The sequence below is a fragment of the Pristis pectinata genome, chromosome 21 (genome assembly GCF_009764475.1).
Source record: "Pristis pectinata isolate sPriPec2 chromosome 21, sPriPec2.1.pri, whole genome shotgun sequence".
Taxonomy (NCBI): Eukaryota; Metazoa; Chordata; class Chondrichthyes; order Rhinopristiformes; family Pristidae; genus Pristis; species Pristis pectinata.
This window is the reverse complement of record NC_067425.1, coordinates 32,510,182-32,533,021: the sequence shown is the minus strand read 5'-3', so window position 1 is coordinate 32,533,021 and position 22,840 is coordinate 32,510,182. Positions and strand designations below refer to the sequence as shown.

The 22,840-nt window shown below is 43.0% G+C and overlaps 1 protein-coding gene across 3 annotated transcripts in view; it reads left to right on the top strand.

Annotated features, from left to right (window-relative positions):
• Positions 1–22,840, top strand: part of ap2b1 (adaptor related protein complex 2 subunit beta 1) — a 209,460-nt gene that overhangs the window by 25,857 nt on the left and 160,763 nt on the right. For all 3 annotated transcript variants that reach the window (XM_052035359.1, XM_052035361.1, XM_052035360.1), the window contains exon 6: positions 19,160–19,350. In XM_052035359.1, coding sequence (XP_051891319.1) covers positions 19,160–19,350 — 191 coding nt within the window. The remainder of the gene's footprint in view (positions 1–19,159; positions 19,351–22,840) is intronic.

The following is a 22,840-nucleotide window of genomic DNA, read 5'->3' as shown; positions in this document are numbered from 1 at the left end:
TGGTGAGTTCTTAATGGGTTCTTTTGAACCTCTTGTGGGTGGGTGTGCACCAGTGTTTCACATTAAGCGAGGAACTGTTCCGGCACCTGTTTATCTCAGTGTCCTGGTCAACTATAGGGCATTACCAGAAGATGTATATGGGGTTGGGGAGACGGTCAAACAAACACATCTCAGATCATTAGGATATGAGGCGGGGGGATTTGGGAATGAATGTTAATTTTCACTGTCTATCATTGATTCCAAGGATGGTGTTCAAGTCTTTTTTATGTGTGGTCTTTGCTTTGTCTACTTTTTATTGGTGCTGTGGGTGATATTTGAAGCTGACTTTATGGGGATTTTGGTAGTGAGTTTAATGTTATGTAGGTAAAGAAAATCTTGAACTGGAGTAATTTGTACTGACTTGTGGATAGTTTTACACGCTGTCCCTGGTTTACAAATGCCCAACTCATCTTGCATGCTATAACAGGCTACAAAACAAAGTCGGGCAGCATTGCCGACAATAGCGCATCCCTTCCCGATGAGCTTAACACAATCTATGCAGGTTTTGAACAGAAGGGGATTGGAATGTGACTGCCCACCCTAACAGCCTCCAATGTACCTGAACCCACAGTCACAGTTGCAGACATCAGATCAGTCTTCCGGAGAGTGAACTCGTGGAAAGCATCTGGTCGGATGGCGCCCCTGGCTGTGTCCTTAGATCCTGTGCAGAACCGCTGGTGTAATCAAAGACCCCACCCGCCCCAGACATTCTCTCTTCTCCCCCCTCCTATGAGGCAGATGATACAAAAGCCTAAAAGCGCACACCATCAGGCTGAAGGATGGCTTCTATCCCACTGTTATAAGACTATTGAATGGTTCTGTAGTATGATAAGATGGACTCCTGTCCTCACAATCTACCTCATTATGACCTTGCACCTTACTGTCTACCTGCACTGCACTTTCTTTGTAACTGTAACACTTCATTCTGCACCCTGTTATTGTTTTTACCTTGTACTACCTTAGTGCACTGTGTAATGAATTGATCTGTATGGAGGGTATGCAAGACAAGTTTTCACTGTATGTTGGTACGTGTGACAATAATAAACCAATTTGCCAATTTACCCGTACATGAGAACGAACTGATTTACGAATTGTGGACTTTATGAAAATTTTCCGATTAATATTTAATCAAGTTAAGCTTCCCTAACTTTATAGCAGAGCTTCACAGATGAGTGTGAGGCTAATCAAGTGATTTGGAGTTGGACAGTGTGGCTGGGGCATGACCATACAGTTTTATGTAGCTGAGGTTGAGGCGATATTTTCGGTGGGAATTAGTTGCACGAGCTGTGCCAAATGTTTGGATGTTAGTACGGGGATGGATTTGCCGCTGTTGTGGGGTTAAGGTGGTCTTTTTTGGGGTCAAGCATGGTATTTTCCTGGGCGTCTGGGAGACCAGCAGGATATATGGATGGGGATGGATTTGTTGGCTGCTGCGGGGCTGCAGGTGTCTTCTGGCAGGTGGAAACGGGGCACTTCCGCCTGCCTTCTGCCCTTGAGCCACAACATTTGGGCTGAGAGCGCTAAGCAGGCTCGCTCACTCTCTGAGACCTGCTCTTCCCGTGCCTGCTCGCTCTCCCGTCACAGCTGTTTCTCTGATCCTCTTCCACACGGTTTTTATTCATTTCCAACTTATGAAAAATTTGGGTCACAAGCAGTTCTCAGGAATGGAACCCTTTTGTAACCCAGGGACTACCTGTATTTGTCCATAGGCTACCACCAAAACAGGTCTAAGGAAGAATTTTTAAAAAAGCAGCGCATTACCTATATGGTGAGCTGCTGTAGAGTTCTGAGAAGCAGAGGGACCCGGGTATTCCAATGCATGATTCATTGAAGGCTGGTGTGCAGGTATAGCAAGTAATCAGGAAAGTTGACAGAATATTATCATTTATTGCTGGGACATTGAATACAAAGTTTTTACCTTTGTTGTATAGGGCATTGGTGAGACCACATCAGGAATACACTGTGCTCCTTATTAAATGAAGTAAAGCATGGTGATGACCATATGGGTTTGGTCTGTCTTGTCTTCATTTGCAATCTTTCTAAAGAAGCAATCCAGTTAAGTAGATTGGTGAAAGTGACTGGTAATATTTTTATATAAACGAAATTAACTCGTGTTCCTTATGTTTGCTGATATTGTAATGGCACATTCTACTGTGGTTTTATGATGCATAAAGAAAATATTTGACAACTATATAGAGATATGGAAAGAGAGTTCAGTGTCAAATTATTTATCCTTGAGGTGTAAGCATGTAGGTTCTTGTCATCTTACAGTTACTGGCTGAAATTTAACATTAAGCTGAGATTTAAGTTTCTTATAAAGGAAATACATAACAATGGCACTTGGTCATCAGCAAAGCTCCACGTTGGTATCTGCTCTGATCTCCTCTGGGGCAGCATTTCTGTCTGTTCGTGCTCTGGTCTGTTGATTGCAGATGTATCTGAAGATGTCCCAATTTCTAATGCTACATTCGCATTCAGTTCCATTTCATGCCTCCTGCAGACCTCAGATCTTGTGAACAATTGCTCATAACCCCTTATCTCTGCCAACTCGATGACCATGTGGTTTTGGTCTGGATTGTCTTTGTTTGCAGTATTTTAAATGAGAGGTGACTGATTTACAGCAACAATCACTGCATAGAAAGCCATTTCAGTGAAAAGCATTTTTATAGCTTGACTCATTTCTGCAACATCTCCTTGGGTAACTCCAAAACCAAAGATGAATATGACAGTTAACAGCAATACTAACATATGTATGGTTTACGCATTATTACACAGTTCTTTAAACATTTAGTTACGAGCTAAACTTCCTATTGTGTGTTATGATTGCACTGGTACCAGGCTAAGTGTCCATGATGTATTCCTAGCATGAGAGTGCTAGTGAAATCCACATTCAGTGGATCATTATAGCACCGTACATATAGAGATGTGTAACTCACAGTGCTATTCTACTGGGAACCTGGCATGAATCCAGGAATGAATTGCCCCCAGCTTGCTGTGGTGGGACTGCCTGTGATGGCTGGTGATGGGCAGGCTAGAGTAAGTGGAGGCAGAAGAGACCGCAGATGCTAAAATTTTGGAGCAACAAACAAATTGCTGGAGGGAATCAGCGGGTCAAGCAGCATCTGTGGAGGGAAATGGACAGTCGCTGATTCGGGTCGAGACCCTTCATCTGGACAGAAAGATATAGGGTATTGGTTTATTTATTGTCACTTTTACCAAGGTACAGTGAAAAACTTTTCTTGCGTACCATTCATACAGATCGATCCATTGCACAGTAGTAGTACAGGGTAAAAACAATAACAGAATACAGAGTAAAGTGTCACAGCTACAGGGAAGTGCATTGCAGGTAGACAATAAGGTGCAAGCTCATAACAGGGTAAATTGAGAGGTCAAGAGTCCATCTCATCGTACAAGGGAACCGTTCAATAGTCTTATCACGGTGGGATGGAAGCTTTCTTTGAGCCAAGTGGTATATGCCCTCAGGCTCCTGCCTGATGGGAGAGGAGAGAAGAGAGAATGACCTGGGTGGGTGGGGGCTTTGGTTATGCTGGCTGCTTCACCAAGGCAGCGAGAGGTAAAGACAGAGTCCATGGAGGGGAAGCTGGTTTCCGTGATGTGCTGGGCTGTGTCCACAACTCTCTCTGCAGTTTCTTGGCCGGTATAAAGAGGTGAGGGGAAAGGGTGGAGCAGGAGCTGGGAAGCAATAGCTGGATTCAGGTGAGGAGGGGTGATAGGCAGATGGAGGAGGAAAGTGAAGATAGCGACAGGCTGGGAGGTAAAGTGTGGAGGCAACAAAGGTTAGGTGATGGAATCTGATAGGAAAAGGAGCCTAGAACCAAGTAAGGGAGGTGGGGTGGGCAGATGGGAACAGTGGAGGGAGGGGGCCCAGTAGGAGGAGTGTGTGGATGTAAGCTCTCTGCACTGAGGTTTGAGGTTCAGGGCTGCATATTGGTCTTCCTCCTGGCTTCATTCCATCAATGGTAACTGTGCCATCAGCTACTGTAAACCCTGATGCCTCTCCCTTTAACATCCCCATTTTAAGCTAAATCCCTATGACTAAGCTGTTGGGAACCCCTCCCACCATCTCCAGATTTGGTTGGCATTGACTTTTGCCCTTTTATTTACAGAAAATACTTGACAGAACAGTTCTGGGGACTGACCTGCTGAATGTTTCGAGCATTTCCTGTTTTTATTTCAGTCTTCCAGTATCTGCAATTTTTTTTCAATTTTCAGTTTCTGCCCCGTTATTTCTCTGTGACATGCTGGGATGTGTTTTCACGGCAAATGTGTTACATAAACACAAGCTGTTGTTTCTTAGCAATATTGAGCTTGTTCTATACTTACATTGCTTATATAGATTACAGATATAATCCATGGTTTCATAGAATGATTACTAAATTGCAGTAACAGTTGTGTCACAGTACCAGATACTGTGTGCATCAGATCACACTTTAGTTGGCATGTTGTGAGATGTTGCCTTAAATAATGATATTTCATAGGTTGAGGGAAATATCTGGTACCGTTGGGAAATTGTAAGCTTACTGTGAGCTAGTTCAAGAAATAATTGCTCCCTCAACTGAGGTGTCAGCAGTTGTGGGTATATTACAAGTTTAAGTAAATTATTTTAAATATGTGAGAACATATTTAGACAAGCACTTGCTCTGATTTCTCTGTAACCATCAAGCTGATGGTTAGAAATCAGAAAAGTTCTGGGCGTGCTTTTTTATTTCTCACCTCCAGGTGGCACCATTTCCTCAGGTTATTCCTGCGTCTTGGCTTCATCCACAGTGGAATTCATTGACCTGCATTTTCTGATGAGCAGTGGGCCATCTGTGGCTGTTGTTCATTGGGAGTGGCCCCCTTCCAGCGTGCCCTCGGGCATTATCTTCTGAGGGGAGGCAGGCCCCCATCTGATTGACGCCCTGCATGCTGTACGGCCTTTCTGATCCTTGGCCTCCATGTCCACCCCTGAATGACCTTGATAGCTGAAAAGTCGCAGTCCCAGGCTCACCAGCTGTAGTGTCTGGCATTCATTGGTTCAATCCTGGATGTTGGCTGTCAGAGCCTCTTGCCACTGATCTACAGCAGCCAGTCTCGGGGAAGACCAGTGTCAAATAAGGTTGCATCATTGCCTTGGCACCTCTTTTATATTTTGGTATTGGTTTATTATTGTCATTTGTACCGAGGTACAGTGAAAAACAGGTCTTGCATACCATTCATACAGATCACTTCATTACACAGTGCAGTTACATTGGGTTAGTACAGAGTGCATTGAGGTAGTACAGGTTAAAAACAATAACAGTACAGAGTAAAGTGTCACAGCTACAGAGAAAGTGCAGTGCGATAAGGTGCAAGGTCACAACAAGGTAGATGGTGAGGTCAGAGTCCATCTCATCGTATAAGGGAACCGTTCAATAGTCTTATCACAGTGGAGTAGAAGCTGTCCTCAAATCTTCCGCTGCAGTGCAACGTCTTGCCTCCAACAAACTTTCCCATGGGAGTGGAGCTAATCTTGGGAACTAATGGGAAACTGCTCAGCCTATGGTGACTACATTTCCAGTTCTCGAACATTTAAGGCCCCTGGAGCCCCTGTTAAGCTGCAGTGTTCAGATGATTTGTGTGCACTTGAAGGCTCCAAGCCTTAGTTAATTTGTTCACTAAAGCACACGAGGATTGTTCCTACACTGACCATCCCCAAGACCAAGATCCTCGACCAACTTGCACCACTCTGCCCTCTGACAATAAAGGTTCATGATGAGACCCTTATTTTGGGAATCACCTCTTGATGAAGGCAGACATCAGTGAAAATCACCATCACCTTCAATGTGGCAGTACAGCCTTTGGTCAGTTAAAGAAAAGTGATTTGACGAGCAAGGTATCAGACCTGGCACAAAACTTGTAGTGCACTAGGCAGCAGTTATTCTTGCCCTCCCATATGTTTCTGGGACCTGGGCAACCTGCAGCAGGTATCTCAAAGCACTGGAAAAATACCAGTGTTGTCCCTGCAAAATTTCCAAGTTCACTGTAATAAGAGAACTAATGTAAGTGTCCTCTCCCAGACCACCAGCCTCAGTACTGAGGCCCTGATTAGGCTCAGCCAGCTTTGTTGGGAAGGCTGTGACATTTGCGTGCTTGATACCAGACTTCAGATACACTCTAATCTGAGTTCTGACGCACAGAGATTACCTGGTGGAGAGAGAGCAAGATTTAAGGATGTGCTCAAAGCCTTCTTCAAAAGATGCAATGTCTCCATTGACTTCTGGGAATCTCTGCCCCTTGGCTCCTGCGAATCTCTGCCCTCAAGTGGAGGTGGAGCTTTCAGGATGATATTGTAAACTTTGTGGCTGTGCATCAGCAGGGTACAGGAGCCCTGTATAATCAATGGAATGAGCTCACCACCTCTCAGTCTACGAACCCACCTTCCCCATCAGATAACACCTGGCCGTCTGTGGAGTCTGCGGTTCCCACATAGGCCTTGGATGTTGTCTTCGACCCCGCGGGCTGCCGAAGAAGATGGAGGAGCATCCTTTGGTGAGGTTTTCTCCATCCACATGAGGAATGTACAAAAGTCTGGGCATGCTTTTTAATTCTTGCCTCCAGGTGGCAGCATATCCTCTGGTTATTCCTGCTTCTCTGGTTCATCGGCTGAGGGCGATTCAGTGGCCTGGATCTTCTGACGAGCAGTGGGCCGTCGGTGACTGCTGATCGCACACCATTGGGAGCGGGGCTGCCTTTCTTCCCGTTCGTCCTCAGGCACATTCTTCTGAGAGGATCTGAGTGAGACCCTGCGGCACCCGCTGAGTATTCTCAGCACCTCCTGTTTTATTTGAGGCTTCGGTTTTCCAGCATCGGCCTTATTTTGGTACGACTTTTGTGAGCAGGGATCGGGTTTCCCAGCAGAAGATCAGTGAGGTTGTTCGTAGAGTCACGGAGAGATACAGCCCAGAAACAGGCCCTTCCGCTGACCATCAACCACCCACTTACACTAATCCTATACTAATCCCATCTCTTATTCTCCCCACATTCCCATCAATTCCCCCTTAGATTCTACCTCTCACCTACACAGTAAAGGCAATTTACAGTGGCCAGTTAACCCACCAACAGCAACGTCTTTGCGATGTGGGAGGAAACCGCAGCACCGAAGGGAAAAACCACGCAGTCACAGGGAGAACGTGCAAACTCCACACACACCCACACGTACCTGAGGTCAGGATCGAAGCTGGGTCTCTGGCGCTGTGAGGAAGCAGCTCTATTAGCTGTGCCACAGTGCTGGCCATCTGAATGGAAATTCGGTGACTGCTAGAAATAAAGTAAGAATAAAGGAAGTTGTATTTATCTTTAATTACATTTTCTATAATTTTTTTTAACCTTAAAAATTTTTTTAAATTATTTATTTTAATTTCATTATTTGGGTCCAGGAGGCTTGAATCCAGCAAATGTTTTCTTTGCAGTGAATGCACCACAGTTGGGTGTCCGCGTGGTGATTGTGGTGGTGGGCCTCGTTCAGTGAAGTCTGTGTCCTAACGGGCAAGTGAGGTCCATAAGTGAAAATGGTTAGCACACTATAGAAAAGAGGGACCTAGTGGTACAAGTACATAGTTCCCTGAAGGTTGTGACGCAGGTAGACAAGGTGGTGAAGAAGGCATATGGCACACTTGCCTTAATAGGCTGTGGCATTAAGTACAAGAGTTGGGACATCATGTTACAGCCGTACAAGATGTTGCTGAGACCGTGCCTGAATTACTAGTGACCTTTACAAAATCCTGAGGGGCATAGATAAGGTGGATAGAGACAGTCTTCTCCCCAGGGTAGGGGAGTCTAATACTAGAAGGCATAGGGTTAAGGTGAGAGGGCAAGGATCTATAGCGGTCTTTCACACAGAGGGTGGTGGGTAATGGATCGAGCTGCTACGGGTAGTGGTAGAGGGGAGTTCAATTACAACATTTAAAAGACATTTAGACACCATATAGGAAAGGACATGGGGCCAATGCAGGCAAATGAGACTAACTCAGGAAGGTACCTAGGTTGGCATGGACGAGTTGGGCTGAAGGGCCTGTTTCCGTGCTGTATAACTCTGTCTCTACGGACTATGTATGTTGTAGCCTGAAACTAACAAGCATCTTAGTATTTATATGGATCTCGGCTGAAGATTAGTTCGTGTGCCTCTGCATTTTGTTTGGAAAAATATTCTTATTGTTAACATTACAAAATCCCATGTCAGTGTTCAAATAGGAGTTGTCTTCATTACTTTGCAAGAAGTGGTGCTGCAGCATTGGTTCTGCTTCATCGTCAGGAGCTCCCCGATCTGCACTGCGGAAATTATCTGTGCTTCATCTTTACCCGTCTGCTTTCCAAATTACGATAAATGTCAGGGTTTATGTAAGTAGTAATTAACAAAGACCTAAAACGTATAATAGAAAATGTTTGACTTTGAATTGGGGACTGAATTTCTTCCAAATACCCTGATCTAAATCTCAGCGCTTTAACCTTTTAACATGTCGGTCTGGAAATTGCTTCACTACCTTTTAAGGCCATTGAAGCTACATTATGGTCACCCTAATTCCATTTGTGGAATTGCCATAAAGTTCAAGGTCTTCAATTACAAGGTTCACAGAACAGCATTGTTGGGTTTCCCTGTGTACCACTTGGCTGGCTTTGCCCTTTACTGTGGGTTGAAGGAAAAGTATGTGGTCGGCTCTCCTCAAGGAGTTGGGTGTTGGGAAGTACGACAGATAAAGCAGCAGCCTGGAGTGCTCCCATGGGTAACAACCTGAGAGTGACCATGTCTTTGATTCAGTCGGCACATGCAAGGCTGTACTTGAGATTGCAAGAGTTCAACTCAGTGGGGAAAAAAAAATGCATTAAGATTGTAGGCCATTTAGATATAAGATATTTATTAATCACATGTACAGTGAAATGCATCCTTTTCCGTTACTGAGAATGTGCTGGGGGCAGCCCGCAAGTGTCACCACTCTTCTGGCATCAAAATAGCATGCCCACAGCTACTAATCTGTACATCTTTGGAATGTGGGAGGAAACCGGAGCACCCGGAGGAAACCCACGCAGACACACGGGGAGAACATACAAACTCCTTACAGACAGCGGCTGGAATTGAACCCAGGTCGCCGGTGCTGTAATAGCGTTATGCTAACCGCTACACTACTGTGCTGCCCTATGCTACTGTGCCAGCACAGATTCAAGAAGAACTGGATTAGTAAAACCCGGTTGTTCAGTGACAACTGTTCTTAAGAAACAGGAGCAGGATTTGGCCATCGAGTCTTTATCTCTCAGTGAGATCATGGCTGAACTTACAAACTAGTGAGGTTGAAGATCACATCAAGTACAAATTTCGCACATTCCATGGTAGAAAACTGGTGCAAGAGCAAACAAAAAGTTGGGTTGAATTTCCAGTGGATGTTGTTTCTCAGAAATGGGTGCAGTATTTACCACTCCAGATTAAGCAAATTTTCAACTATACACCATCCTTGTTTGGTGTTGTGTGATTGAATTTCTGGGCCTTGATCTCAAAGCACTGTTGGCAACTCTATGGAAGATTGACAACTGTGTGGTATACTTATTTGCCTGCTTGTTTGATGCTTAGTTGTATATGCAATGATATATAAACTATAGGAACTGGCACGTTAGTTTTTCTCTTTCGCAGGGATTTATATTTTTCAAGCAGCCATTATTTTTGTTGGCAAGTAAATATTTCTGTGGAAAGGACAGCTTTAACTCGATGTTCATAGTGGCAAAGAAGCTTCTCTAATCCTGGGATGGAATTCATTCATTCCCAGCAATGTAGTGGCTTCTCTTCTACAATGGTGCTGGGTAAAGATTCTACAAAAGCTATGAGGAGAGACTGGATAGGTTGGATTTATTTTCATTAGAGTAGGGAAGGCTGAGGGGGGAACCTGAAAGAAGGTACAAAATTATGAGAGGTGTAGGCAGGGTGGATTGTGAGAAACTTTTCCCCATGGCAGAGGTGTGTAAGGCTAGAGGGCATCGGTTTAAGGTGAGGAAAAAGATGTTTAAGTGGGATTTGAAGAATTTTTTCACCAAGAGGGTGGTTGCAATCTGGAACGCACTGCCTGAGAAGCACGTTTAAGAAGCATCTTGAATCGCTAAAGCATAGGAGGCCACTGACTAAGTGCTGGTAAATGAGATTAGTATTGATGGGTACTTGGTATGAGTATGGGGGCCAAAGGGCCCTTTCTGTGCTCTTTGACTCAATGACACTATGACTCCAAAAGGTGTTTCTGTCACAAAACCCGCTGCTTTTCTATGAATGTCTGCCCCATGCTTTAAGCTGTAAAGGGACTTGCATCATTAAAGGCTGTCTACTGTCTGTGATTTGTGCATGTCTTGTGGTGTCGTGGTTCTTGTTTTATTTGCCATGCAACTTATCTAGGTCTCTCATTATCTGTTTATAGCAGCTGTCCATTTTTGGAAGGAACTGTTCATACAGGCTTCACAGGGTTTGTACAAATTGTGTTGAAAATTCCCCATCAGTGGGGAAGTGCTTAATGTGGTTAATAAAAATCTTCATCAAATCTGGGTAATTTAAGTGCACTTAGAGTGCAGAACTGCAGTTCAGATAATAATTAGAGTAGGACAGCAGAGGAAGGTAGTTGCAGAGAGAATGTGGGGAAAATTAAAGGAGAGATTTGTACTTGTTGACAATAGAAGCTAGAAGGGAACGTGCAGGAGCCAAGGCAGGCACTATGTAAGATCCAGGAGTCAGCTGGAGTTGCTGGATATCCATTAATTAAGTTGTGTACTGTAAACCTCCCCAAGGAATAGTCGGAGAATCACACAGTATTGAAACAGACAGGTTGGCCCAACTCATCTACATTGACCAGTGGACACCTTTCCGTATAAATCCCATCTCCCGGAATGTGGTCCATAACCTTCCGTACCTATGTGGTTCAAGTGCTCATCTATACACACCTTAAATGCTGTATATCTCTTCCCTCTTATCCCAACCCTGTGTCCTCCAGTTTTATCTACCTCTGATACGGAGAAAAGTTTCCTGCAGTCTATCCTATCTATAAACCTCAAGTCTATATACCTCAGTCATGTCCCCTCTTAACCTTCTCCACTCCTGGGAGAACAAGCCCAGCATCCACAGTCACTGAACTGCTCCATCCCAGTCAACACCCTGGTGAATCTCCTCTGCACCCTCTCCACCGCTATAACATCCTTCCTACAGCGTGGTGATCTGAACTGTATGCAGTACTCTACCAAGGTCTGACCAAGGTTTTATAATGTTGGAACATAATCTCCTTACTTCCATATTCAATGTCCTGACTAATGAAGGCTGGTATCCCATATGCCTTCTTAACCACATTATCTACTTATATTGCCATCTGTAAGGATCTATGGATTTGTACTCCAAGGTCCCTCTGTTCCTCAAAGTTCCCTGAGACCCTACCATTCACAGTACATGTCCTAGCCTCATTAGTGCTCCCAAAATAAATCACCTCGTGTATGTCTGGATTAACTCCCATGTGCCATTTTTCAGCCCATTTCACCAACAGATTAATATCTCCTGCAACCTAAGACTACTTTCTACTCTATATCGACAACTCCACCAATCTTTGTGTCATCTGCAAACCTACTGATCATGCCTCCAACTTCCAAGTCATTCACGTCTATCATATACAGCAAGGGTCACGGCATTGATTATTATGAGACACCACTAGTCACAGGTATCCAATCACAATAACAACCCTCTACCATCACCATCTTTCAAATTGCCAAGCCAATTTTGGATTAGTATGCCAACTTGCTCTGGACCCCCTGAGCCCTAACCTTTTGAACCAGTCTCCCATGTGGAACTGTGTCTATGGTCTTTTACTAAAGTCCATGCATATCACATCTACTGCCCTGCCCTGATTGATACACTTTGTTATCCCTTCAAAGAATTTGATCAAATTGGTCATAGGATCTGACCTTGACAAAGCCATGTTGGCTCTCCCTGATTAGTCCCTACCTTCCCAAGTGATCATTAATTCTACTCAGAATTTTTTTTCCAGTGTCTTTCTTGCCACTGATTTAGGCTCACAGGTCTATGGTTACCACGCTTTTCCCTGCTGCCTTTCTTGAAAAGGGGGGCCATGTTTACTGTCCTCCAGTCATCTGGTACATCACTTATCTCCAGCAAAGGTTTAAAAATCTCAGCCAGAGCCCCAGCAATCTCTTCCCTTTCCTCCCATAGCAGCCTGGGATAAAACCCATGTGGTCCTGGGGATTTATCCACATTTAAGCCCAGTAAGGCATTGAGTATCTCTTGTTTATTTATGGAGACCTGTACTAGATTTTCACCTACCCTTTCACTAAATTCTCCCTACAAAGTCTGTGAGTATCGATGAAAAGCATTCATTGAGGACCTTGCCATACCTTCTGGCTTCATGCACAGATTGCCCATGTCCCTGATGGGCCCCACTTTTTCCTTGATTATTCTTTTGCCTTTAATATAATTTTATATCTTCGGATTAACCTTAATCCTGTCTGCCAGTGATTTTTTTTTGTTTGGGCCCCTCTTAGTCTTCCTCATTTACTTTTTAAATGCCTCCCTACACCATTTTATTACCTTTGATGAGCCATCAGTTCCCTACACCTGTCAAATGTTTCCTTTTATTCTCTTTATACAATTCTCAATATCCCTCGATGTCCAAGGTTCCCTAAACCTGTTACCCATGCCTTTTACCCTGACAGGAGCGTGTAGGCTTTGAACTCTTGCTATTTCTCCTTGGAAAGTTTCCCACAGTGCAGATGTGGACTTGCATGTAGATGCTCCCAGTCTACCTTTATCAGGTTAATGAAATTGGCCTTCCCCCAATTTAAGACTTTATTCTTGGTCTATCTCTTTCCGTAACAATTTTAGAATATTGCTATCTCCAAAATGTTCCCCCACTGTCACTCCACCTACCAGTTACATTCCCTAAGTCCAGTAATGCTCCTTCCCTTGTTGGTCTATCTATATACTGCATCAAAAAGCTCTCCTAGACACCTCAAGTTTCATCCCCTCTGAACCTTCACCACTAAGGCAATCCCAGTTAATATTTCAGAAATGGAAATCCCCCAGTATGATAACTATTTTTCCTGCATCCCTCTGATATCTGCCTGCATACCTATTCCTCTGTATCATCTATACTTGATTGTTGGGAGCTTTGAGTTCATCTATTTTATGAATGATACTCTGTGTATTAAAATAGATGATGTGCACTTACTCATTTTGCCTACTGGACCTACTAACTATTTCTCCTCTAGTTGATTGTACCTCTCCACCTGAACAACTACTCTGAGCCCCCATCCCCTGCCAACTCAATTTAAACCTTCTCCAACAGCACTAGCAACCCTTGCAGCAAGGACGTTGGTCCCCCTCTGGTTGAGTTGCAACCTGTCCTGCTTGTATAGGTCCCATCTTCTCCAGAAAGGATCCCAATGATCCAGGAACCTAAAGCCCATCCTCCTTCACCATCCCTTCATCTGACCTATCCTTCTATTTCTTTACTATTAGTTCATGGCACAGGAAGAATTCGGAGATTACACCATTGAGGTCCTGCTCTTTAATCAGCTACCTAGCTCCCTAAGCTCATGTTGAAGGACTACATCTCTTCTACCTATGCCCTTGGTAGCCCCTTTGACTCTCACCAACTTTTACTGATGCACCATAGAAAGCATCCTATCTGGATGTATCAGGGTTTGGTACGGCAACTGCTCTGCCCAGGACCACAAGAAACTGCAGAGAGTTACGGACACCAGCCTCCCCTCCTTGGACTCTGCCTTTACCTCTCGTTGTCTTGGTGAAGCAGCCAGCATAATCAACGACCCCACCCACCCAGGACATTCTCTCTTCTCTCCTCTCCCATCGGGTAGAAGATACAGGAGCCTGAGGGCACGTACCACCAGGCTTAAGGACAGCTCCTATCCCACTGTGATAAGTCTATTAAACGGTTCCCTTATACAATGAGGTGGACTATGACTTCATGATTTACCTTGTTGTGACCTTGCACCTTATTGCACTGCACTTTCTTTGCAGCTGTGAGACCTTACTCTGTACTGTTACTGTTTTTACCTCTACTACATCAATGCACTCTGTACTAACCCAATGTAACTGCACTGTGTAATGAATTGACCTGTACCATTGGTATGCAAGACAAGTTTTTCACTGACCTCGGTACAAGTGACAATAATAAACCAATACCAATACATGTACCACAACCTCTGGCTGTTCACCCTCCCCTTTCAGAATGTCCTGCAGCTGCTCTGAGACATCCTTGTCCCAGCACAAGGGAGGCAACATACCAACTTGGAGTCTCTTTAGTGGCCACAGAAATGCCAACTGCCCCTACTTATGACAGAATCCCCTACCACTATTCCTAGTCCTGTTCCCCCCACCTCATCTACACAGCAATGCCTAATGTGCTACTGCGGATTGGACTGTTGCTGCTGTTCTCCCTTGGGAGGCCATCACCCCAATAGTATGTGTCGAGGTACGCTTGTTAAAGAGGGGAACGACCAAAAAGGACACCTGCATGACCTGACTGCCCTTCCGGGTGATCACTCATCTTCTCTCTTTCTGTAGCTACAGAGCTTTTGTTTTTAAGCAACCTTACAATAAGATTCTGGAAGCAATCATGATGAAGGTTTTGGTGCCAAAGTAGGGAGCCATGGCTGGCTTTAGCTCTGCTTATTAGGTGGAAGTGGTGCTTTCTACAGATCAGTTCTCAAAAGCTAGCCGGGCCTAAAAGGGAATACTGTGTTGGCAGGCAGACCCAAGCACCCTGGCACTGGAACTTTTTATCAATTATCAACCAAGTAAAGAAATATACATTAATTTCACAATAATCTGGAAGTAAAATGTGCTGCATCTTAACTCGGTGATCTGGTGTGCAGGAATGGTGGTTGTTACATCAATAAATTGCTTGAAATGAAGATGACTCCAGAGGGTGCATGATCTTTAGCTCAATATTAGCTGGGTTGGCTGGAATTCTGTTTCTTCAGGGTCTTTGGTTGGATATCCATGCGTGTGGTTCCACCAGTACTCACCTGCCTCATTCTTGCTTCTTGATGCAGTTTTCTCCCTCCCCTTTAAGACTGAGGACGTACTGCAATTGATCTTGAGTTTCTGTGCATAACCAGACACAAAATCCAGGGGATTTGAAAGAATATTCTATTTTCATGCATCTGACCATGCTTGATATTAATATTTGTGGATTTTATGACTTGAGGCTGAATTCTATAAATCTATATCCCAGTCTTAACAAAGGTGGGATGGGATTTGAATTAAAACATAAAGACCTCATTGCAACTAATATGTTTTGCAGTTAGTGTAAATACCTCTAGTCATAAGAGCTTTCTTTGCATTAGTGTTTGATCCAGGGCTCATCTCTGTGGCAGTGAAACCAGCTGTATGCTGCTTTCAGTATGCAGTACTTGGATTATGTGATGCATTGTTTAAAAAAAATCAGCAGAAGTTTTACATTCTGCTCTCTCGGACTTTGTGAGGCTGCTTGCAGTACAATTAAGATCTCTTTCTGAAGTTGCATTGAACAAGGAAAAAAATAAATATGTCATTTGTGGTGAAAACAATTTCCCCACAAATGTCCCCCACAAGCCAAGCCAGGATGTATATTATTTCCAATTTTCTGGAAAATTAAAATATGCTGTGATTTAATTCTTGTCTTGTGTCATTTAGTGTCTTGGAATGGTGGATGCTATATATGTAGACTGCTTGATATGAAAGTGTTTCCAGAGGTATGATCTTCCTGTATGAGCTTTGAGCAGGATTGGCAACAGTGGCTGCTCGAGATACAATCAGAGCTCCACCCCTGTAAGCAAATTGATCCAGTGTTTCACCTATTTATATTTCATCTGGTGTGTAATAGGTATTAAACTTGGAACTGTTTGCAACTATCTGGTAAATATACAGTGTCATCTGTCTGCTAAGCATCAGCCTAATACTAGAAAAGCGATAAAACTTGGAGGTGCCAGAAGTCTGAAATAAAAACAAAATGTTGGAAATCCTTAGGTCAGGCAGTGTCTGTGGAGAAACAGACAGTTAACATTTCAGGTTGATGACCTGCCATTGGAAATGGGCAGAGTTATTAATCAAGCCTAGTTGGTGCACATGTAGAGCCAGAGTGTGGAGAGAACAAAGGGATAGAGTGGAGATGAAGAGAAGACTGAATGATATAATTAGTGGTGTTGCCCACTGAGAGGCGGTGTTGAAGGTTTCTTAATCATGGCCGAGCTGTCTGAAGCAGATAAGATGAATGAGAACTGAGGAGAGAGAGAGAGAAACTGGAAACGGGGGGAAATATGCTACAGTTGCTGGGAGTCTAAGTGAGTGCTGGAAACACTCAACAGGCTGGGCAGCAGATGCAAAGAGAGAAAACTAAGTTAACATCAAGTCAATGACCTTGTGGTACAAACTGACAAGGCTGTTTATCTGAAATTAGTGAATATGGTGTTGATTCCCAAGGACTATGATGTTCCTTGAGCTTGCATTGGGCTTCACTAGAACAGTGCAAGGTCTTTGGGGGGGACATTTAGATTTTACTCAAAACACATTACCATTCTGACTGGCTAATAAAAAAGAGATTTTAGTTCCATATTTGGAGCAGCAGAGCAGAGTACTGAGTGGCTAAATTTAACAGTAATCTCCCTAAAAAATCAGTGCTGCCAGATCAGCATTCACTTCACTCCATAGGTAAAGGATTGCTAAACGTGGTTCATCTCTCCAAGAAAGTGATGCAGGTAGAATGCTGTACAATAATATAAGAAAGTGAATCCTATCTTGCGAGTTTTCAGAAAATGTGGATTATCACTTGGATTTTAATTAAAACTGAAACACATTTCAAATTGCATGCTGTAAGATTCAACAATGCACATTAGCTCTTTTTTTTAATATTCTTCAAGTTGACGAAATGCTTGCTTTGATGCAGAAGCTCATGGCTTTAATGTTCACCCGAGAGATAGGACCCTCTAGTACAGAGAGTTTGCCAGGTTGAACGGAGGCAAAATGTGTTTTTTTTCTGATCTCTGATTTAGATGTAAAATATCCACTAGTACAGTGAGACTCTCATAGTGTCCTGTTTATCTTCACCCACCATCACTAGAAAACAAATTATTGAGATGTTATCTCATTTGTGAACTTTAATTAGTCAGCTGCACCATATCTACACAGTGATGACTGGACTTCAAAATTACTTTCTTATCTGTGAAGGACATTTGCAAGTACTGAAGAGATTAAAGTTCTTCATTGATGTAAGTAATGCTTATAAAACGATTCGGCTCAAAGTCAAGGTCTGTTGGTATTACGTGTGTTTTGTGTATTAAAATTTGATGTTTCTTAAACAAGTATGGATATTTTCTGGTATAAATGAAGCCGAAAAGAAAATGGCTTTTGAATTAAGTGCAGATGATGTAAGCAGGATGTGACTTCTGTTGAGAGCACGTACCCTTGTTGCTCTGTGCCATGGAAGGCAACCAGTCCAGTGGAGATGGAATGCAATGGGATGGAAAATATCTGTGTGAATAATGTATTTCCTTATCAATGCCAAAGGAAACTGGGTTCAAATTCAAGTTTATTGTCATGGGCATACATACCTAGGGTAAATGCCATGAAAATTAGCTTTTTGCAGCAGCTGCACTGTACGTTATAAACATGACAGACATAAATTAACATTAACATAAATTATACAAAACGTGTATAACAAAATAAAAATAAACATAACAAGATTAGTGCAAGTTGAGGGAGAGAAAAAAGAAATATAGTCCGAGGTAGTGTTAAGGTTTTTCAGGTCGGCTCAAGAACCTTGATGGCAGTGGGGAAGAAGCTGTTGTTGAACCTCGAGCTGTGGGTCTTCAGGCTCCTGTACCTCCTGCCTGATGGCAGCAACAAGACGGCATGGCTCAGATGGTTGGAGTCCTTAATGATGGATGTTGACTTCCTGAGACATTGCCTCTTGCAGATGTCCTTGATGGTGGGGAGAGCTGTATTTGTGATGGAACTGGCTGAGTCCATCACACTCTGTAGCCTCTTGAGTTCCTGTGCATTGGAGTTTCCATACCAGACCACGATGCTTCCATCAGAGGCTGTGGAAGGTGGCTAAGAGAGCAATGTGCTTCTCGTGATGTGACTCCTTCCTTGTGTAGGCTGTAGAGAACAAACAGTTTTATTTTGTATTTGTGGGGACAAGAAGTCAGAAGGGGGAGGAAGGGCCAATCATGCAGCTTTGAGAAAAAATATTACCTAGAGAGATGGGAGAACAGCCTGTACCTCAAGAAATAGACACAAGTCCACGGCTGGTAGCCTGGACTTAGCCTGGAAATGGTATGGTGCTGGGTTTGAAATCAAAGGTAAATTTGCTTGGGTTGTGTAATATGTGTTTTTTTTTGCATTTGGAGTTTGAAGTATTTTAAAAGTTTGATTTATGTAGCAGCTTTTCTAACATTGTTGCCTTATAACCAGTTTAATATTTTTAAAGTTTAATTATTGTTGTAATGTAAGGAAATTTGACTTCCACACTCAACATCACGAGAAAAGTGACCACATAAATTGTTATCAATGTTGATTGAGGGATAAACATCATTGTGGATATTGGTAATGACTCCAGTGCACTTGCTTGAAATAATGCATAATAATTTTACATACAGTGAGGGGGTTGAGGGGGCTTGGTTTAAAGTCTCACTCAAAAGACTGCAAATCTGATGGTCTAGCACCTATTAGTACTTTGCTAGAACTCAGCTCAAGTCTTTGGCTTGCTGTGGAGGTGGGAATGCTACCACTGAGTTCAGCTGACATCTGTGCTTTGCATTGTTGTTTCCAAGAACTTTTCCTGCCTTCTCAAATCTTGGCCATTGTTTGTTTTTGAACACAGGACAGTAATATTTCGTACAATGGAGCCTGATTCTATGCTGCTAATGTGATTGTAGATATGGCTTCGTTACTGACAAAAGCATCAGTACAAAATGTAATTCAACAATAAGTTGCCATCTCACATTATCACTGATCTGAAATATTCGCTATTGTAAACCACACTATTGAATTTGAAGGGCTGTTTTGTAAAAAAAAAATTTAAAATTCTCTTCTTCCAATATCTTTTCACAGGTGGTTGCAAATGCCGTGGCTGCTCTATCTGAGATCAGTGAATCCCATCCAAACAGTAACCTGCTTGACCTCAATCCTCAGAACATTAATAAACTCATCACCGCTCTCAATGAGTGCACTGAGTGGGGTCAGATATTTATACTTGACTGCCTGTCAAACTACAATCCCAGGGATGAACGTGAGGCACAGAGGTGAGCTCGCACCTAATGCACTGGCTGATGTCTTAAGCTTTGTGACAAGGAGGTGGTCAAGAAATGACATGGTGGATGGCAAAAAGGGGTCCTACAGTTTGAACTTATATTTATTATAGTGTCTTTAACATAAAGAAGGTATCTCAAGACATTAGTGGGACCAATATCAAATATATTTGATGTTGGGCAGATAAAGGGGATATTGGGGGAAATGCCAGTGAACTTAGCCAGAGTGGTAGGATGCAAGGTGTGTCATAAAGGAGGTAAACAAGGCAGAATTAAGATAAGGTAAGAATTCAAGAACTAGAACATTGGCAGCTGAAACTGCAGTTGTCAAAGGGGAAAGAATTAAATTAGGGAATGATCAAGGGACCAGAATTAGAGGAGTGTGAATATTTTAGAGAGTTGTAGGATTAAGTTACACAGGGGAGGGTGAAGCCATGGAGGGACAGGTGTAAGTATAAGATTTGAGCTCTTCATCAAACAGAGGGGTAATAGGACAGCTGGCCTTGATGTCGTCACAGGAGCAGCAGAAATTTGCGTGATCCTGTGGTTATGAAATATAGAAAGGGAAGGGTTATGTGTTGGATAGTCAAATATAGAGGTAATGATGACATTGATTAGGGTTTCAGCAGTGGAGACATTGAAGCAGAGGAATGGGGGCAGTCTGCAGTGGTGTAGGCCAAAGGTGGAAATGAACAATTCTGGTTATGTGATCCAAAACTATTCCTGGTGTCAGATATTACATTGAGAATGCAAACAGTTGCTAGGGAGAGGAATAAACTCAGCAGCTAGTGAACAGTGTTTGTGATGGGGATCAAAGATGATAGATTCAGGCTTCGTGATGAATGTTTAGTTGGAAGAAAATTTTGCTCACTCAGAACAAGATGTCGAACAGTCTGACAATTTTGAAACAGTCTAGGGTTCAAGACAGGAGGTAATAAGGCTGAGCTGGGTGTTTTCTGTTGATATGTGGAAACTGACAGTTTTCAGCTGATATACTTGAGAAATGGAGGAGCAAATGGGGAGCTAGAGGTAACAGTGCAAGGGCTGGAACTGCAGCCATTGCAGGTGATTCTCTGGCAAGGAATCAATAGATTAAATGTGAAAATAAGCAACTGGCCTCACCTAGAGGAGAGGATTTCAGAGTATAATGGAGTGATTAACTGTGTCAAAGGTTGCAGAAAACTCAAGAAGGTTCAAGATGGGATGGTTAACCTTTTCGTACAGACTGTGTCGCTAGTGACTTGGATCAGAGCCATTTCAGCAATGTGGCAATGATGGATTCTGATTGGAGGTTCTAATTTTAAGACTGTTAATCAAAATTCTGAAAATAGTGACCTGAAATGTGCGTTGATTTCGTGCTGTACTTTCCAGTTCTTCCTTATCACAAAGCTACACATGCTTTAGTAATAAAAGACATTACTGGAATGGAAAAGGATTGACGTTGGAACACAGTCCCACACCACAATGTCACATCACTGAGATACGTTGCTGTAGGCCCCATTCCCGTATCGTTACATAGATTTGCTAAGCGTTCTCCATATAGTGGCACTGGCTTCTCCCTTATTGAGATTAGCATTGCTTAATTGAAAAATCAATTAATAATGACTTCTGGTCTGACAATTACAATATTGCTTTAGCTTTTCAAATCAGTTATTCATTTTGCTTATTAGTATGAGCTAGTTGTTTGTACAGAATTCTTCAGGTATTTGTTTCACAAGTAAAGTGCTGTTTAGGACATAGGTGCATTGGGGTAGGAATTCATCTTTCATTGTATGTGGCCAATGTAGTAGCATACACATGCAGTACTTGGTTTCTGAAATGTTTCCAGTCACTGAAATGTTCTTGGCAGGTAAGATTAAGGAGAATCCCAAGTCATTTTATAAGTATAATAGGAGCAAAGGCTATCTCGGGACAGAGTGGGTCTACTTGGGGACCAAAGGGGTAATCCACATGTGGAGCCAGGCAATGTGCACAAGTCCTAAATAAATACTTCTCATCTGTATTCACCAAGGAGAAGGACATGGAGGACAGTGAGTTCAGAGAAAGGATACATTGACCATCTAGATCATGCTATTAAAAAGGTGAAGGCATTAATGTCTTGGAATGCTAAGGGTTGATAAATCCTCAGGGCCAGATGAGATCTCTCCCAGGATGCTATGGGAAACTAGAGAGTAGATAGCTGGGGACCTAACGGAGATTTTTGCATCTTTGTTAGCCACAGGTGAGGTATCAGAAGACTGTTCCTTTATTTAAGAAGGGCAGCAGGATAAGCCAAGTAACAACAAGCCAGTGAGCCTTATGTCAGTGGTAGGAAAATTATTGGAGAGAATTCTCAGGGACAGGATTTACTTACATTTGGAAAGGTAGGGACTAACTAGTAATAGTCAACATGGCTTTGTGAGAGAACATTCTGTCTCACTAATTAGAGTATTTTGAGGAGGTAACAAAGGAGATTAATGAAGCCATAGCAATAGATGTCCTCCATGAGGACTTTAGTAAGGCATTTGACAAGGTCCTGCATGATAGGCTGATTCAGAAGGTTAAAGGTCCATGGACTCCAAGGCTGACTGGCTAATTAGATTTAAAATTGGCTTTATGATGGGAGGCAGAGGGTGGTGCTGGAAGGATGTTTCTCTGATTGGAAGTCTTTGACTAGCAGGGATCAGTGCTGAGATTTTTGCTGTTTGTGATATAGAATAATGACTTGAATGTGAATGTAAGAGGAATGATTAGTACATTTGCAGATGACATAAAAATTGGTGGTGTTATGGGTAGCAAGGAAGATTGCCTAAGGATTGGATATGATATGGATTAAGGATTTGATATGGATTAGATGGAAAATTGGGCAGGGCATTGGCAGATGGAATTTAATCTCAACAAGTGCAGGTGGAGCATTTTGGAAAGTCAAATAAGGGCAGGACGTACACAGTAAATGATAGGGCGTTAAGGAATGTTGATGAACATAGAGACCTAAGGACTGTAAGTCCATAGTTCCTTGAAAGTGGCCACACAGGTCGATAGTGGGGTGAAGAAGGCACGTGACGTGCTTGCCTTCACGGGTAAGGGCATCGAATATAAAAATTGGGACGTTATGTTGCAATTTCACAAAATGCTGGTTTGGCCTCACTTGGAGTATTATATGCTGTTCTGGTTGTTTACACTGTAGGAAGGTGTGATAGTGCTGGAGAGGGTGCAGAGGAGATTCACCAGGATGCTGACTGGATTGGAGGACTTCAGTATTGGGGAGAGATTGGACAGGCTGGGCTTGTTCTCCGTGGAGTGAAGAAGGCTGAATGGTGCCTAATAGAAGCTTACAAGATAATTGGAGGCATTGATATGGTAGATAGTCAAAATCTTTCTCCCGTGGTAAGTTATCAAAAACAAGAAGGCATAGGTTTCAAGGTGAAAGGAAGGAGTGAGACATGGGTCGCTTTACACAGAGCGCAGTTGATATCTGGCACAAGGTGATGGAATCAGATGCAGT